The sequence below is a fragment of the Lactuca serriola genome, chromosome 5 (genome assembly GCF_051521515.1).
Source record: "Lactuca serriola cultivar US96UC23 chromosome 5, Lser_US96UC23_V15, whole genome shotgun sequence".
Taxonomy (NCBI): Eukaryota; Viridiplantae; Streptophyta; class Magnoliopsida; order Asterales; family Asteraceae; genus Lactuca; species Lactuca serriola.
In genome coordinates this window covers 308,300,681-308,318,138 of record NC_136412.1, presented here as the reverse complement: position 1 = coordinate 308,318,138, position 17,458 = coordinate 308,300,681, and the positions used below count along the sequence as shown (strand labels likewise).

Sequence of the window (17,458 nt, the reverse complement as noted above, 5' to 3'; positions counted from 1 at the left end):
ATTACTTTTATGTTATTACAAAATTTAAAATTATATATACGTCCGCCTAAAACTATAAAATTCACATGTATAAAAACATGTTACTAAATAGACAAAAATCATAAAACTACATTATTTAATATAAATATTAACATAAAATAAGTTAGGAAAAACAAAAATCTTGTGATACCAATATCAATTCAAATTGATTGATGTTATTAATTTTATTAATCAAACAATTTGTAACATCATAATTTTTTTGATCAATTTTTTTTCATTTGAAAATACAAGTAATCATATTATTTCCCAAAGTATAATAAAACAACCAACTGTTTCAAACATATCACATCATGTTCAAAATCAAAGTAATAATAATAATAGTAAAATTATATCAATGGAAGTCTCTAAAAACATATCAATGGATGCGATATAGTTAGGTCTCGCCCTTCCCCTTCTACCAGGTAGGGATGATCGTGGGACGGAACCGATACCGACCCGTCCCGTTCCCGATTTCTCGAATATCGAATTTGATCAAAAGTTAATCCCGAGTACCGAACCGAATTAACATCACCGGTACCGGTACCGGGAATGGTACCGGTACTCGGTACTAGTACCAGTACCGATTCCCGAATTTCATGTATTTGGAGTACCAAGTACCGTCCCGTATTTTTAAATTCGGTACCGGTTCCGGTACAGTACCGTTACGAGATCGGGATTTGGGACAAACTGTTCATCCCTACTACCAGGGGCGGACACAAGATTCCATAGTAGGCGTAGTGTAATAGCCTACAGACCATGATAAAAAAATTCATTTTAAAACAAGAGTTACAGTCATTAAATTGTTCCAAAAACCAGTACATAGTAACAATGTCAAATCATCATAGTAACAATATCAATAAGTGCGGAAAAAAGTGAGGGGAGAATGTTGTGTCATCATGCTGAACCCTTTTCCCTTAGTACCGGAAGTACCTGAAACCATGAACACAAACTGTAAGCAAAAGCTTAGTGAGTTTCCCCAAGTACCACATACTAAACATAAATAAGTTAGTGTTATGGGCCAACTCATAGTCTTACAAGTAATTTCTTGCCGATGACCAAATCTCGATCTTCCATATAGGTGCCAGGGGACAGATCCAGGGCCACATTCCGGTCTTTCATACAATTGTTAGTGCTAAATCCTGGTCTTTCATACTCATATCACAAATATAGCTAGCATCCTATATCACAAATAATGGGTCGGCCTTGGTGCCTTCGACCCATTGATACAGTGAGAAAACTCACCTCAGCCCGTTGATAAACAATTAGATGCTCGGCTACAAAACTGGAAGATCCCACACTAACACAAACAAATAACCCTAATCAAAATTAAGTCATACCATAACAGTGGGTCTAAAATCTTAACCCACACTCCTAGGATAAAAATGCCATTTTACCCTTCCCATAATGGGCCTAACCAAACTTGGCCCAATAACCCTATAATGGCCCCATGGCCCATAAAGGACCAACTCATTGAACTTAAGGCCCATTAATAGAATCCTAAGGCCCAACTACTCTAAACAGGCCAAGGCTCAAAAGTCTAAAGCCCAACCAAAGTCCAAAGCCCATGAAGAGCCACAATGAGGCGTACACGCTATACGCTCGACGTACACGGCCGCTTGCCAGTACGCATTGCATACCCCCTGGTACACTCAGTGTACTGGGCTGCTTGCCACCTTAATCCATTTAGTGCTTAATCCATTCAGCCATAGGGTCCAACTTCCAGATCTAGTCCATTTTAGGGTTCTAATAAATAAAGTTGGCAACTTTAACCCTTAACATGTCTTAATGGAACCCAACATCCATTTTTATCCATCAAAGCTCATATTAAGGACTCAAATTCATGCATGGACTCACATCACCATCAAGATGACATTTTTATGCATCGAGAGCAACAAAGAGGATGAGATCTACCATATCTAATTCCTGGAGTTGCTAAAACTCATAAGGAGAACCCATGGGACCAGATAAAGCTCATAAACAACCCTAAACTCAAACTACCATAATGAATAATCAAGGTAAGAAATTTATACCTTCTCCAGCTCCCAAAATTAATGAAAACTTTGGATCTAAAAGCTCAACCTCAACAAATGCTTGGTCTCCAAGCTCCTTCTTCTTAACACATACAAAAATGCCACAAAATCACTTCCAATGCTAAAAAAATACTCGAAGGATGAACTAGAGTTTCTATGGGACGTAATAAACAGTTAAGGCTGATGGGGGTAGAGGTCCAAAGGCCATAATGATGTTTACATAGGGTTCAAACCCTAAAAATTAAGGTTTGACCCAGGCAGACATACACCCCGCGTACACCACGTACGCCCAACGTACGTGGTTAAATGCCTCGACTCCAAAATGCTCATGTACGCTAAGCGTACCAAACGTACGCCCAACGTACGAAGGACCATTTTCGCAAAATTTCTCAAACTTAAAGGACCGTAGAAGAAGTACCTGGAATCGAATGTTACATGCAACACGGGAATTGTTTCGCTATGATGGTCATACGAGATATGTTCTATCATCATATAATTCTTTTTTCAACGACGTATAAATACGTTTAAATGAAAAAAGACTTTAAAAACGCTTTTAAGGTTTATAATATATATATATATATATATATATATATATGCATTTTTCATATGTATTTATTATATTTATATGTATTTTTATGTATAAATACGTTTTTATATGTACAAATATGTATTTTAAATACATTTATATATGCATTTATTTAATTATATTAATAATTACAAAGCTAAAAATAATATATTTATTTGAGTTTTAAATAAAACAATAAAAATAAAAGTAATGGTTTTTGTAGAAAAGCTTCAATATTTTGGGTCAGTTTACGAAATAGTCACAACATTTTGGGTTTATTTACGAAATAGTCCCAAATTAGTGTGTTATCGGCAGAACCGAGAAAAAATTGTCAAGTGCAACCTTTAATTAGTTTTTTAGAACATTTTTGTAAAAAAAACAATTTTGGACTATTTCATAAACTGATCCAAAATATTAAGTTTTTTTTTTTTTTTTTTTTTTTTTTTTTTTTTGTGATTTACCTAAAATCGAATTACTATGTTTTATTATAGTTTCTTTTAAAAAAATTAATAAAACTAATTGGGGAAATTAGGTAGCAACTATTCATTGTAACAATGAAGTATTGACTTTTTTTTTTTTTTTTTAAATCAATTTCTCAGTTTCAGTTTTTTAAATAGAAACTTCATATATTTTACATGGGAAATATAGGTAACTTGACGGTAACTATTGATAGGTCTTAATATTTAAATTTATAGAAGGGTTTATTGTCCATCTTTTGACCTTTTTAAAAAAAAATCTCCACAGAACAAGATTGATATATATATATATATATATATATATATATATATATATATATATATATATATATATATATATATATATATATATATATGGGTATGGAAGAAATGTTAAAATAGGACACCTACAAGAGAGACCATGTAATTACTTCTATTTAAAGGTATGACTTTATTGGCTATAGATTTTTGGTTAAGTAACAAATGGTAAACTAAAAGGAAAACTTAATGTATAAATAAAAAGAAATTTGAATGTAAAAATGAAAAAGAAACTTGATGAGAGCAAGAGTTGAACTCGAGACCTACTCAATAGTAGAACTTTATCTTGCACCTTAGATCAACTCAAGTGTGTTAACTTTTGATTAAATTTATGAACTGTAATAACAATATAATCGTTTTTATAGGTGCAAACTAACATTTTTTTACATTAATAGGAAAAAATCTAGTAGTTGTTGGTGAAACCCCATGCACCACTACAAATTCACCCCTGCTTGCTATGAGAACAACCTGAAAACATTTAAATTCAAAACACATATCTTAGTGAGTTCTCCAAGATACTACATACTCTTGTGAATGATATAATCCAATCACACTCTTACACTCACTTCCGTTACTACAACCTAATTATAGTCTTGGCTGCTATGGTCCAACCATAGTCTTTCACTGCTATAGTCAAACTATAATCTTTCATGCTATCACTGTGATCCAATCATAGTCTTTCATATAATTTCTATTTTCTAATTATAGTCTTTCATACAATTACTATGATTCAATCATAGTTTTTCATACAATTGTTATTATCTAATCATTGTTTTTTTATACAACTCTTATGATCTATTCATAGTCTTTCATACATAATTCATAGAAACAATATATTAATCACGGTATGTAATGTCCTACATAGTATAGTGAGAAAACTCACATGAGTCTGATAACATAATCTCGATAACAACCTCTACAAATGAATCAACTAACACAAACCACCTAACACACCAAACCACCTAGATGACAAAACACTGGCGATCTCAGTTCAAAACATGCGGCACGACCCTTCCTTGGTCGTGTGATGAACTTCAAGGCTAAATTATTATTTCTAGTAAGCACTTAATCCATTAAAACTAAGGCTCCAATTTTACAGATCACATCAAAACAATGTCTTAATGGATAGATTTCCCAACTTTATCCATTTGCATGGTTCGAATAACATCATCTCTAAACCTAGGTTTAAGATGGGACAAAATTCCTTAAACCCTATACATGGAACATTTGGGAAGACATGCATGACGTAAAAACACCTCAAAGGATCTAGAATATCAACAAAACCACTTTTGGACCTAGACTGTTCAAAGTTTAACTAAAAGTTAAACCGGTCAAAAAGCCAACGGTCCAGAAGTTAAAGGGTTTAAAAGATCATTTGGGAAGACACACATGAACTCAAAACAACTCAAAGGGTCTAGAAGATCAAATCCTCAAATCAATCAAAGTTTGACCAAATGTTAAATCGGTCACAAAGTCAACGATCAAATGGTCAAAGTCAACGGTCAACGACTGTTTGCAGCGCGACTCAGCTTCTGGCCGCTTTGCTACCTCTAGATGACAAAACACTCGCGAGCTTAGTTCGAAACACGCACCACGACCCTTCCTTGGTCGCCTGACAAACTTCGAGGTCGAATCCGTCTTTCTTGTAATCTGTTGGTAATCAGTCTTCCTTTAACCCACCTGCAAACGACTCTAGAACATACACCCTAATAATGACTCTCATATATTACTCGCTATTATTACTTTCAGAAGAAAAACTGATTACACTTTAAAACAAATTACAACCTAATCTATTTATAAACTATTGTCCCTATAAAATAGGTACATATCCTACCAGAAACGTGGGTATACAAAACTGAATAATCTCCATAATTCCCATGCATATCGGTCAAAGCAATGACCCATTCCTGCTTATTCAACACAATCTTCAACATCCAGATTATACCCAACAATCACCCCCTAATCTTGATGCTCATGACCTTACTTTTCATGCTATAATCTTGTTGTCTCATGCCTATTGCTTCTTGCATTTTGTTTCATGTTTGCTACTTGCTACAAACCCACTTTCTACTTGTTATTACCTGCTACTTGCTACAAACTTCTTATGGTTTGCTACTTGCTACAAACCTATTGCTTTCTATCTTCCTTTTCCCGTGATCAACAAAGCATGATCAACCTTGCTACTTGTTTCTCTTTTCTTGCTACTTCTTTCTTTTCTTCGTTCTTCTTGCTTTCTTGCTTACTAAATCTTGCTAACATACAACAACTTTTTGTTGTTGCATCTTTCTTGTGATCACCAACACGTGATCAAACTTGCTGCTTGCGTTTGCTTCTTTTGTTTTCTTTCATCTGATAACCAAACATGATCAGCTTTCCTACTTGCTTTCATTCTTTCTTTTGATCACCAAATGTGATATGCCTTGCTGACTTCTATCTTCCTCTTGATCGGATTACATAAGGTTGCAATCAGTCATCTCTTTCTTGCTTTGAACCAGGTTTGAGCCTGGTGCTCTGATTACCAAATGTTGGTAATCAGTCTTCCTTTAACCCACCTGCAAACGACTCTAGAACATACACCCTAATAACGACTCTCATATATTGCTCACTATTATTACTTTCAGAAGAAAAACTGATTACACTTTAAAACAAATGACAACCTAATCTATTTATAAACTATTGTCCCTGTAAAATAGGTACATATCCTACCAGAAACGTGGGTATACAAAATTGAATAATCTCCATAACTCCCATGCATATCGGTCAACGCAATGACCCATTCCTGCTTATTCAACACAATCTTCAACATCAAGATTATACCCAACAATCACTTAGTCCCTTAAGACTAAGGCTCCAATTTTCCAGATCATATCAAAACAATGTCTTAATGGATAAACTTTCCAACTTTATCCATTTGCATGGTTTGAATAACACCATCTCTAAACCTAGGTCTAAAATGGGACAAAATGCCTCAATCCTCATGCATAGATCATTTGGAAAGACATAAATAAACTCAAAAAACCTCAAAGGGTCTAAAAAAAAGAAAAAAAGAAAAACCCCACCTTTGGACATGGACCTTTCCAAACTCTCAAGAATCATGACAAAGCGTGGACTAATCAAGCTAAAAACCTAGATCTAAGTAGAAGACACATAAATGTTGGATCTTGATGACTTACAAAGGCCTAGAAGGCTATGAAATGTTGGAATAACTCTGGAATGCTTCGTTATGCACCAAGGAGCTTGCTTCTTCTTCAATAACCATCAAAAGCTTCATACTTTAAGGAAATCAGTCAATAGAGGCTTGCGTTTCGAGGTTTCGGTCTTATGGGATGGAGGCTGAAGAAAAAAACGACTAACCTTAGAAATCGGTGTCCTTATATAAGCCTCAACGCCCAAGATTAGAGTTTGGAATTTATGTGGCTTCGAGTCGCGACCTATGCTTAGTTGTTGTGCGATTTATGACGTGATACGTGTCATGCTTATCTATTAAGCTCGTCGCGAACAAGGGTTTTTCCCAAACTCCTCAATCTCATTTCCTCAAGATCTTAAAATAATCACATACAGGAAAACATGTGTTACACAACATGTGATTTTTTGTGGTAAGCACTGTGCATTTTAGTGTGGTTTTAGGCCAAAATCAAATCGCAAACTGCATGTATCGATTTTTGTAATCTTAAAACCACAATGTATAATTTTAAAGGTGGTGTGGTTTTAAGTGGTATGGTTTCGGTTTTAAACCGCACAGTGAAATGGTACATTGTTCTATTGTGGTACGGTTTTCTATTGTGAAACATTTATTTGATTAAAATTTTAGATTTTAACACTTACCCAACACGCTAAGCCTAGAAATATGAAGCAACTTTTGCTTTTCTTGTTTTTTTAGCCTACAATGAAAGTTTTGTGAAATCATAATTTTGGACTTTTGGTCCAGAGACACAAGGACTCTTAAACTATTATGAGTAGGGGTGCAAACAAGCCAAGCCTGACCAGGCTCGCCTCGGGCTCGTTTAAGTTATACGAGGCTCGAGCTTGAGCTCGACTCTATTTGAGCTTTCTTTTACTGAGCTCGGCTCAAGCTCGTAAAGAATTCTACAAGCTTGGCTCGGGCTCGGGCTCGACTCGTTTGTCGTTTGATGTGCCTAAATAAGCTTAAGCCCGGCTCAAGCTCGTTAAGAAACTCGTTTACTAATACCCGAAAGACAAAACTGCACAAATCGTCCCTGTGGTTTGCTGAAAATTGCCACTTTGGTCCAAAAAGATTTGGACTAGCATTAGAGGTCCAAACTTTTCATTTTCTTGCGAGTTTGGTCCAATTTGCTTTAAATATTTTTATAATGACGGTTTTGCCCTTATGTTTTTTATTTTTCAATATTTTTTATTTATTTAAATCTTTTTCTGATTAAAATAAAAATTAAAAAGAAATAGCTCTCTCTCTCTCTCTCAACATGTAACCCTCCCTCACTCAAAACATCTCTCCCTCTCGTTCGTATCTCACCAACCAATACCACCGTTTCCCGACCTCCTCCATCCTCCTCCTTATTCAAACCAATAACCACCACCACCTGCTACCATTCCTCTCCATTCACTGCCGAGGACAAACACAACCAAGGGTGGTGTTACTGTGGTGACCACCGAGAGGCACACTCACCTCCTGTGGTGACCATCCATCGTGAAGGAAAACCCCAAAGTGATTAGGTCGACATACTCTTTGGATCTCGAACCTCATGAGAATCGACGAGCACCACTGGATTGATGTCGATTTTTGGATTTCTCGGTACAGGCGAAGGCGGTGGTCGGCGAATTACAGTTTCCTACCCTCCATATTTGGCGATTGTTGTGGAATTTGTCTTGATTGTTACGATTGAAAGATCCGTTTTGGTGAAGATCATCCCTACATCTACAAAAATTAATTTTAGGGTTAGGGTTCACATCAAAAATTGATTGAGAGTAAGCGATGGTTGTGGAATCCATGTCCTTCCCTCTTTCATCTAATTGATTTGCTCCAGTGTTGACCCAATTCGTTTGATGTATTTCCGATGGATGATTCAATTTGGTTAATGTTTCAAGATTGATTTTGATTTTAGGTCACAGGTAACCGGTGGTGTTTTCCTTTTTTGTATCTGAACAAATCGAATTCAAAAGTGGTTTGTACATGGGTGGGGAGTTGTTAGTGGATGAAGGTAAAAGAATGGGGTGATGTCTCTAATTGTGGGTGTAGTAATGGGTTTGATCTGAAGCGATGTAAAAGGAGTTCGATCTAATGATGTGCATATGTGATGTGGATATAAAGGAATGGGAGGTGGTAGATTGGTGACTGATTGCAGCGCATGGCAGGTGAATGCTGGAATGGAGGCAACAGGTGGAAGGCCGCAGCGACGTTGGGGCGTTTGATGGCTATGGGTCACGACAGGGGGAGGGCTGATTGGGCTGAGAACAACGGTGGCAGTCGGTGGTGCTCGTTCCGGCGACTCCTGCTGCTTCTGTTTATTTCTTCCAGCGAGGTCAACGCGTGAGAGATGAGGGGAGGAAAGAGTAAGGGTCGGGGATGTTTGGGGGTGCTGGACTTGACTGGAACGAAAATGGAGAGAGAGATATTCTTTTTTATTTTTCTTTTAATAAGAAAAAACATTTAAATAAATAAAAAATAGAAAAAGAAAGTATAAAGGGTAAATCCGTCATTTTAAATATTTCTAAATCAAATTGGACTAAAATCGCAACAAAATGAAAACTTTGGACCTGTGGTGCTAGTCAAAACTTTTTTGGACCAAAGTGGCAATTTTGAGCAAACCACAGGGACCATTTGTGCAGTTTAGTCTACCCGAAATTCATAATTTCCCAAATATGTTTTTATTTTAATATAATAAAATAATAATAAATTATATTATATAAAGGCTCGTTTAGACTTGTGAGCCTAATCGAGCTTAGTGACATAGGCTCGAACTCGAGCTCGTTTAATAAACGAGCTTAATATTAAGCTCGAGCTCGGCTGGAGCTCGTTTAAAACCGGTTTCGAGTCGAGCTTTTAACGAGTCGAACCCGAATAACTCGCGAGTAGCTTGGCTCGTTTGCACCCCTAATTATGAGTTATAGTGATGCATTTGATGTATTGATTTACCAACAAAAGAAATGACCTTTTTAACATAAAGATCCACAATATCATTTTTTTCTTCTTCAATATACATATAATTGAAGTCGTGGGGTTCGGTTTCTAGGGTAAAACTGTCACACAACATCAAATTGATCGGTTTTTGTCAAAATAAAAACCACATTGTCGGTTTTGTATCGTTTTTTAGATCCGTTTGACATTTGGCCTGGTGCTAAGGAATGAACCTCTCAAATTAGAGGTCATGTATTCAAATCTCTTAGGAGATATATGTTATATTTAGGAGTAGGTTTAGATAATTTTTTGTTTAAAAAAATGATTTTTGGGCACTCCTAATAATTACCACTAATGCTAAGGTATTTGGTTTATGGGAAAAGTAGTGTCCACAAATTTCTATGAGAGTTTTATCGAGTTCTAAACATGTTTTTCACCGACCATTATAGTCTGATATTTTCTTTATGATGTTTGGAAGCAGTGACCTACATACACCAACCCAATTTTCTGTATTTCGAACAACTCTAAGTTTAACATTAAATTTTAGTAGGGGATATTTAACAGAATAACTTAACTAATTTCTTTCCTTGAAATTAAGCAAAATCAATGATGATGAACCAAATCTCTGTACAACCAGACATGAAGGAAAACCAAAATTCACTACTACAAGAGAGACCACCATCTCCTGCTTATGTTCTCCATTCCACTACTACATCCCCCCAACCACAGCATAAGACCGATACCCACCACACTCACTAGCGGAGCCACCACAAACCACCACCCTCCTCCTCCACCACCACCACTCACATTCTCACTCTCCCCCACCAATGCATGGCTTCTGTCTGGTCTCCTCCTGTCACTATCTGTAGGAAGCTCGTATCTACAAAGGGGACAAGTATTATGTGCATTTAACCATGGTGTAATACATGAAGGATGATACACATGTAAACAAGGAAGTCGATTCACTACACTTCCAACACACACACTATCTTTACAAATCACACACACCAAACCCAAACCCTCCACGTCATCATCTCCAACCACCACACGTTCAAGATTCTTCACAAAGGAAGCAGATGCAGGAGGCGCCCCTCTGTCAATCTCACCATCAAGATACTCTCCAACACTACGCCATGTCACTTGCTCCTCCAAGTTACCATCAATTCCTCTCCTTTCACTGATTCCGATTCCGATTCCGGCCTCGGGAGACAGAACCTCCCTAAGCCAATCCACCGAGAGATTCCGTCCATTTGTCGCCAATGATCTGTGCAGCTGAGCCCTACCCAACAAACTTCCATGTGTGTTTTCACCATCATCATCATCATCATCATCATCATCATGGTCATCCGAGTTCCATTGGTTAAGATCACTGTGGATGGAGTCTGAATCTGTGTCATAACTTCCAGAATTGGAATTAGAATATGGAAAGATATCAGTTTCCTCAAAAACAGAATCAAAGTCATCACTTTCTGTATCAGATAAAACTCTCCTCCATTGTCTTGATCTGGATTGATATCCATGGTCATGATCAGAGACTATAGGCTGCATATGTCTGGCTAGATTGATCATATCTGGAAATTCTTGTGATAATATATTTTCAATAGATTCTGGACTGCTGTTGTACCTTGTGGTAGGAGTTGAGTGCTGTGTGAGTGTGAGGGTGTCTGTGTCCTCCACAAACAAAAACTTACAATCCCCACATATGTTCATGGCCATGGGTTCAACCACCTCAGATGAAAGAATTCTATGACATAGGCAACACCTCTTTGGTTCAATGGCTAATGTGTCATTCATTTCCGTAAGTTACAGCTGCAAAAGTACATGTTGTGATTAGTCAATTCATGTCCATAAGATACATAGAAGCTATGGATGTTTGATTATTAGCTTTAACTCATTTATCATTGTTGTTTCCCACAATCTGTCATAACTCATAATCCACCTTTAGTGCTACTTTTGTTTGTTAAAACAACATACAGTTAACAAACACATAATGGGATTATTGTCAGATGTGAGATGTGAAGAAAGCCAGCATACAAACTCCATTAAAGAGAATAAAATATTGGATAATGTGACCTTTATGTTAATTTAGCACAGAAAAATAACAAAGCAATCAATTTAGAACTCCTATCTGGAGTGTGAAATTGAGGAAGTTTGTTCCAATTTGTGTGCTTTTTATCAAAAGTAATTCCAATCCACCAAAATGATCAACCTTTGCATCCATATATCCAGCCCAATGAGAAGAGATAACATAGTCACTATCACAGATGATAGGATGAAAGAGATCAACTTGAATCATATCACAGATGAAGGCATATAATTAAACTAGTGGTGGCATTTCGTAAGCCTCCATTTCCTATATCCATTTTGTATGATAAAAAAGATAATCAAACGTTTTGTGAAAGGTCAACGTTTATTATTATAATTTTAGTAAGGATATAGAAATGTGGTGTTCACATGCGAATCTCCTTACCCTAATACTGATTTCATATATAAGGAAAAGGGATACGCATAAATTTACCAGATACTTACTTGTAAAAATCAATTCCGCACCAGAGATCATCAATTTCCTCACCTGAATTGAAAGACATACGAATCGTTGACCATTTTTGAAATAAAGTTCATAAAGATTAGAAAGAAGCCTATGATCAGAAGACAATTAACCTGAAATTTATCAGGGATTTGCGGCAACCAAAATCAAAGAAGAAGATCGAGAAGAAGAGGTAAACGCGATGGAGAGTGTCAGAAATTCCCACGATTGGCTGCTTTCTTGTTTTGGGGTCCATTCATTAGTTGTCTGATGCAAGAAAAAGTTCCTCTCATCTCTTTTATGCCGCCATACCTTGAAGGAAATTTACAAATATGTATTAACGTAATTTTTTTTTAATAAATAGCGAATTATCATTTAAAATCCTGGACTTAAAAAATTACACTATTTATTCAACTCTTGAAGATTGTAATTAGAATATTAATATTAAGTGGTGAATATAAGAGCACGATGACCAATTGATATATTCAACATTGATATCGTGGACTTTGATATCAAGATTTTTTCATGTTTGACGTACCATAAAACTATTTTTAATTAGTGGTTTGGTTCTACTAAACACCTTGTTGAGGTTTTAGAATTTTTTAAATTGTTGCAAACTTTCATTATACGTTAAGTTTTAATTGGGTGTTATTCTCAAGGTTTTGAAGGGTGTTGTAATTGTTTTATATAACATTCATTTTGGTATTTGATAAATAAGTCTATAAGATAATGTAGCTCTAATAAATAAATTGAAAAAATATTTCACTTGGAATTTTCGTTCGTTTTTTAAAGTAAAAATATAACGAATTAATAAAAAAAATGACACAAAATGGCAAATGAAATTATTGGGATATCAAACGAAACGATATTAACGATGTTGGGCTGATAATGAAGAAAAACATTTCAGAGGACCAAAGTTGCATGTAATGAATAGTGGAGAGCAAACATTTATAAATTGGTATTTTAATTGAAAGAACGCAATCGCATACATTAATGTTTTCCCTCAAAAATTGAAATAGAATTCGCGAGACCAAATTTGGCGAGTTTGTTAGAAAACAGAAAGACGTGTTTCCGGTGTTTTTCATGATCTGAAAGCCTTTCATCTCCTCCGATCGCTGGATTGCCGTTCTGGTGCCCGGCGGTGGGTCATTCCGATGCCCTACTACGACTCCATTGTTTCTCCCTCGTTGCCTGCTAACTGTGTATTTGTATATATTTGTATAATCAAAGATGGCGTATCGTAGAAGGCAAGGACTTTCTAGGTCTTCCACGTTTAACGAAGGGATTCTCCATCCGCGAGACCAAGATGACACCACCACATCCTCCGCCGCAGCCGCTCCTTCGTCACCTCTCGCCCCTCAGCCAAACAGACCTACCGACCCTCGTCTCCAATCTTTTCAATCCTCCGGTGCCTTTCACGCCTCTTTCAAAAATCGAACCAAGGTTTTTCATTACTTTTACTTTTAGTTTATTTTCATGCTAAATTACAAGGTTTTCTGTTCTATTCTTGTTTAACAACATTCATACACATATGTGTGAATGAATGAATCTATATAGATAAATTTTCCCCGTGTTAAAGGAACTGCATAAATGTCACAGTTGTGTGTATATATTTGATATTAATTACCCCTTTTTTCCTTATTTCTAGCTTTAATTGGTTTGAACATTATTACGATTTCAGTCAGGATTCGTAGAAAAAAAAAGTTCTGCTACGACATATGATTATACTTCAATGAAGAGCACAAATGAACCAGGAGGCTTTTGGGGCGTTATAGCAAGGAAAGCTAAATCCATTCTTGATCATAATGGAAGTCCTAAACAATCAAATACTCCTAACATTGCGAAGCCAGAAGCAGTTAGTTTCTCATCAAGTAACCAGGTGCTATATCACTTTTTGCATTTCATATAGTTTCTTTATTTGTTGATTGATTAATGTATACCACATTATCAATTAGCTAGTATAAGATTTTTCATATATCAGTAAAGATACAATGTTGGTTTGTAGTTCAATGGTATTCAATTTGAGCATTCGAAGAAATTGGAGGGTCCTCCAAGAGTAAAGATTCATGGTTTGGATAGACTCACATCTTGTTCCCTCAATCAAATTGGTGAGACCATTGGGAATGCTTTGGAGGTAAATTAATCTTGTTATTGTTAGTTAAAAGTAATTATGAATTGTAAATGTTTATAGATATCTATCAAAGTAATTATCTTAATTTTGTTACATTTAGGAAGGAAATAGAAAAAGCATGAGAGACAGGAAAAGCGATGAGGAATTGATGCAGGAATTAATGCAGATGAGAAGAGGCAGGGGAAAGAATAATGAAGGAAAGAAAGTCCAGATGGATCCAGAAACTCAACTGAAGGTTTCTCGCGACGTAAGGTGGCAAATGCATGCATGAATCATGATGCATCATGCATGCATGATGGACATGTCAATGATAATTAATTATAGTATATGAGATATATGTATGTATGTATGTATGATGGTGTTTGTTTGTTGGATTGCATGGGTGACAGGTGGCAATTGCAACAGCTGCCAAAGCAAAAGTGCTTCTTCGGGAGCTGAAAAGAGTGAAGGCTGATTTGGATTCTGCAAAAAAACGATGTTCTGAGCTGGAAGAAGAAAACAAAATGCTCCGAGATGGCGACCACCCTGCACATGCACATGATGATGATGATGACATGGTATGTATGTATGTATTTTAATTTAATTAGTACTATTAACGGTTAGTATAATTGAAAGAAATTAATTAATTGGATTGTTTATTTATGAATTTAGATACGGATTCAGCTGGAGACGTTATTAGCAGAAAAAGGGCGTTTGGCACATGATAATTCAGTGTACGCACGTGAGAACAGGCATTTGAGAGAGATAATTGAATACCATCAACTGAGCATGCAAGATTTGGTGTATTGGGATGACGTCACCCAAGAAGTTCAAATTGACCTATCTACCCCTGCTTCTGCTTGGTCCCGCCCAACGGATCCGGATACCTCCCAACGACCACGGCTTACTACTGCTAAGAGTGTATGATCGATTTTTCAATGTTTATGAATGGATATTATTAATTAACATTAATTAATTTATATACATATTTGTTTGATTTTAATTACTATTATCTTTTTCTTTTAGGTTTTCTACCAATTTGTTATGATCGTGGCATTCTTAATTCCATCATCTTTTTTCTACAGTTTATGTGATTCTTTATATACAACAGCATATAATAAATAAATAACTTCTGTCAAGATAAGTTCTCAACATGGATTCGAAAAACACACAAACAGATCACCGCTTCTTCATACATACTTAAACCTTCAAATGGAAAGTGTAGGGAAATTAAGGCCATTTTTTATTTGAATCCAAAATAAGGGAGGAAGAAGGTTTTCATCTTGATTAAAAAGTTGTTAATACATCTTGGTTTTAATTTTTTGGTTTCTTGCCTATATTTGTTTAGTTGCTTTTGTTCTTCGCATTTCTTTCTTTCTTGATCTGTTCTTGGTTCAATGCCTGAGAAGACATCCACCGTGTGGGAGGGTTTATGGTGTGTCCGTTTTTATTACTATAAACAAATAATAAAATAGTATAAAACAAATGGTAGTGGTGGATTCGGGTCGTTATAAAATTGGTGGCCTAAGGTTGGCGGTTCATGGTGGCTGTCGGTGAAGCGATGTGACCGGAGGTGGTTATGGCCTGATGGAGAGGTATTATCTGGTGAAGGGAAAGAATGGTGAGGCGGAGATGGGCTTTGAAGAAAGAGCGAGAGTGTAGGGGTATTTTTCTATTTCAGTAGTTATTAAATATTTATATAACTATTTAAACCCTGTAATAAAAAAATGAAATGGATAAAACAGTCTTTTTAGTTTGAAGAATCAACAACAAAACTACTACCAAATCTATTACTACATTTTTTAAAGCTTTGGATATTAACTAGGTAAAATAAAAAACAAATGACTATTTTTGTAATTTTGTCACTTCCAAATATGTATTGTAAAAACAACAAAATTCCGAACAAATTTATAAACTAATTAACTTTTATAGAATTTTCCTACCTCAATCTGTCTTTTTACCATCACAACTTTATTTTAACATAAACCTGTAATTTAAATAAATTTAAGATATTTTTCAAACTTTCGAATACATCTATCTGCACACTTCCACAACCCTACTCAAGAATTTTGTCCAGTCCATCACTACGCATATATCATACAGACTTCCTCATAAAACACGTAGTGAATATACCCAACAACCAAACAATGGCGAAAGAAGACGAGGTGATTCTACTGAATTTATGGGCAAGCATGTATGGGATGAGGATCAGGATCGCTAGCTCTTGCTGAGAAGTGTGATTCATATGAGTACATAGAAGAAGATTTGAGGAACAAGAGTCAACATCTCTTTCTTAACCTAAACAACTCAAACCCCATTTGATGTAATTTGGGTGTAACTTTGTCCACAGACAGCAGTGAGCAACGAATCTTGAATCCATGACTACATATTCAAGAAATTCCCTTCGTACCTGTTTTGATGCAACTTCCAATCTTTCAAACGAGTCAATGTTTGTTAAGATCTTGTATTCAAGGGAAATGGTCTTAAGATTATCGAATCTTTTGTCTAACATTGTATAAGGAAATGTAGGTATACCAAATTGGGAGGAAGTTGTACACAACAAAAGGGGAAGAACATGAGGCATCCAGGAAAAAGTTCAGTCATTCCCTTAAACTGATTTAAGCCTGAATTTGGAGGTGATAGTTTCGAGTACCTTCATAAAGATATGAACACGCATATGCACTGTAACTATTATTTGGATAAAGAAAACAAAAAGAATAAAGATATTATTTTTGCTAATTTTTGTTGTAAAGGTAGACAATAGTTGAAGACTTTGTATCCCACATCGGAAGGGTGAAGGAAGCAGCGAAGAGAAAGCTGTGTATAAAAGAAGAAGCCAAGGAGCGGAATAAGCATACCTTTCTCGGCCTTTTGGCTAAGATCAAGTGTAGTATCTGTTCTTATCAGTTTAATATCTGATATGTGGGCCATCGGCCCACTCGATATTAATCTTATTTTTTATGGGGGAAGGCCCATTACAGTAGCTTGCTGCTGGGGTTCTTCACGAGTCGCCTTGGTCTTACACTACTGCCAAGGCCTGGCTCACCCCTCCAATTCTTAAGTTGAAACTTTTTTTTTTGTTTTTTTGGTGTATCTGTTAAGTTCTCATTCTGATAATTTTAGCTAACTATTGCTATTGTGATTCTTCATATTCAAAGCTTCAAATGGAAACTCTTAAGGAATGAAGGGCATTTTTTATTCGATTAGAAAATTAGGGTGGAAGAAGGTATTCGCATCTTCATTTAAAAGTTGTTATTACATCTTGGTTTTAACTTTTAAGTTCGTTAATGCAACAGAAGATGATCTACTGTGGGGGAGGTAAGATGGTTTATAACGGGTCC

General features: G+C 35.9%; 2 protein-coding genes and 1 non-coding gene across 5 annotated transcripts; 2 read left to right on the top strand and 1 right to left on the bottom strand.

Annotated features, from left to right (window-relative positions):
* Positions 1-10,050: 10,050 nt before the first annotated feature.
* On the bottom strand, positions 10,051-12,329 carry LOC145054880 (uncharacterized). Of its 3 annotated transcripts, XM_079003142.1 has the most exons (4): positions 12,142-12,329; positions 12,010-12,052; positions 11,105-11,289; positions 10,051-10,879 (listed from the first exon to the last, which is right to left on the bottom strand). In XM_079003142.1, the coding sequence occupies exons 3-4, from the start codon at positions 11,272-11,274 to the stop codon at positions 10,144-10,146; spliced, it is 906 nt and encodes a 301-aa protein (XP_078859268.1). In that variant the 5' UTR covers positions 11,275-11,289; positions 12,010-12,052; positions 12,142-12,329; the 3' UTR covers positions 10,051-10,143. The 3 variants fall into 3 exon arrangements, with proteins under 3 accessions (XP_078859268.1, XP_078859266.1, XP_078859265.1); XM_079003140.1 differs by having other exon boundaries at positions 10,051-11,289; positions 11,999-12,052; XM_079003139.1 differs by having other exon boundaries at positions 10,051-11,289; positions 12,142-12,328.
* Positions 12,330-13,008: 679 nt separating this feature from the next.
* Positions 13,009-15,120, top strand: LOC145051790 (uncharacterized). Its single transcript, XM_078999614.1, has 6 exons — positions 13,009-13,450; positions 13,689-13,886; positions 14,013-14,141; positions 14,239-14,385; positions 14,528-14,695; positions 14,790-15,120. The coding sequence occupies exons 1-6, from the start codon at positions 13,238-13,240 to the stop codon at positions 15,042-15,044; spliced, it is 1,110 nt and encodes a 369-aa protein (XP_078855740.1). The 5' UTR covers positions 13,009-13,237; the 3' UTR covers positions 15,045-15,120.
* A 1,851-nt stretch (positions 15,121-16,971) lies between these two features.
* On the top strand, positions 16,972-17,168 carry LOC145056313 (U2 spliceosomal RNA). Its single transcript, XR_013685795.1, has one exon. It is a non-coding gene; the product is annotated as a U2 spliceosomal RNA (small nuclear RNA).
* Positions 17,169-17,458: the final 290 nt, after the last annotated feature.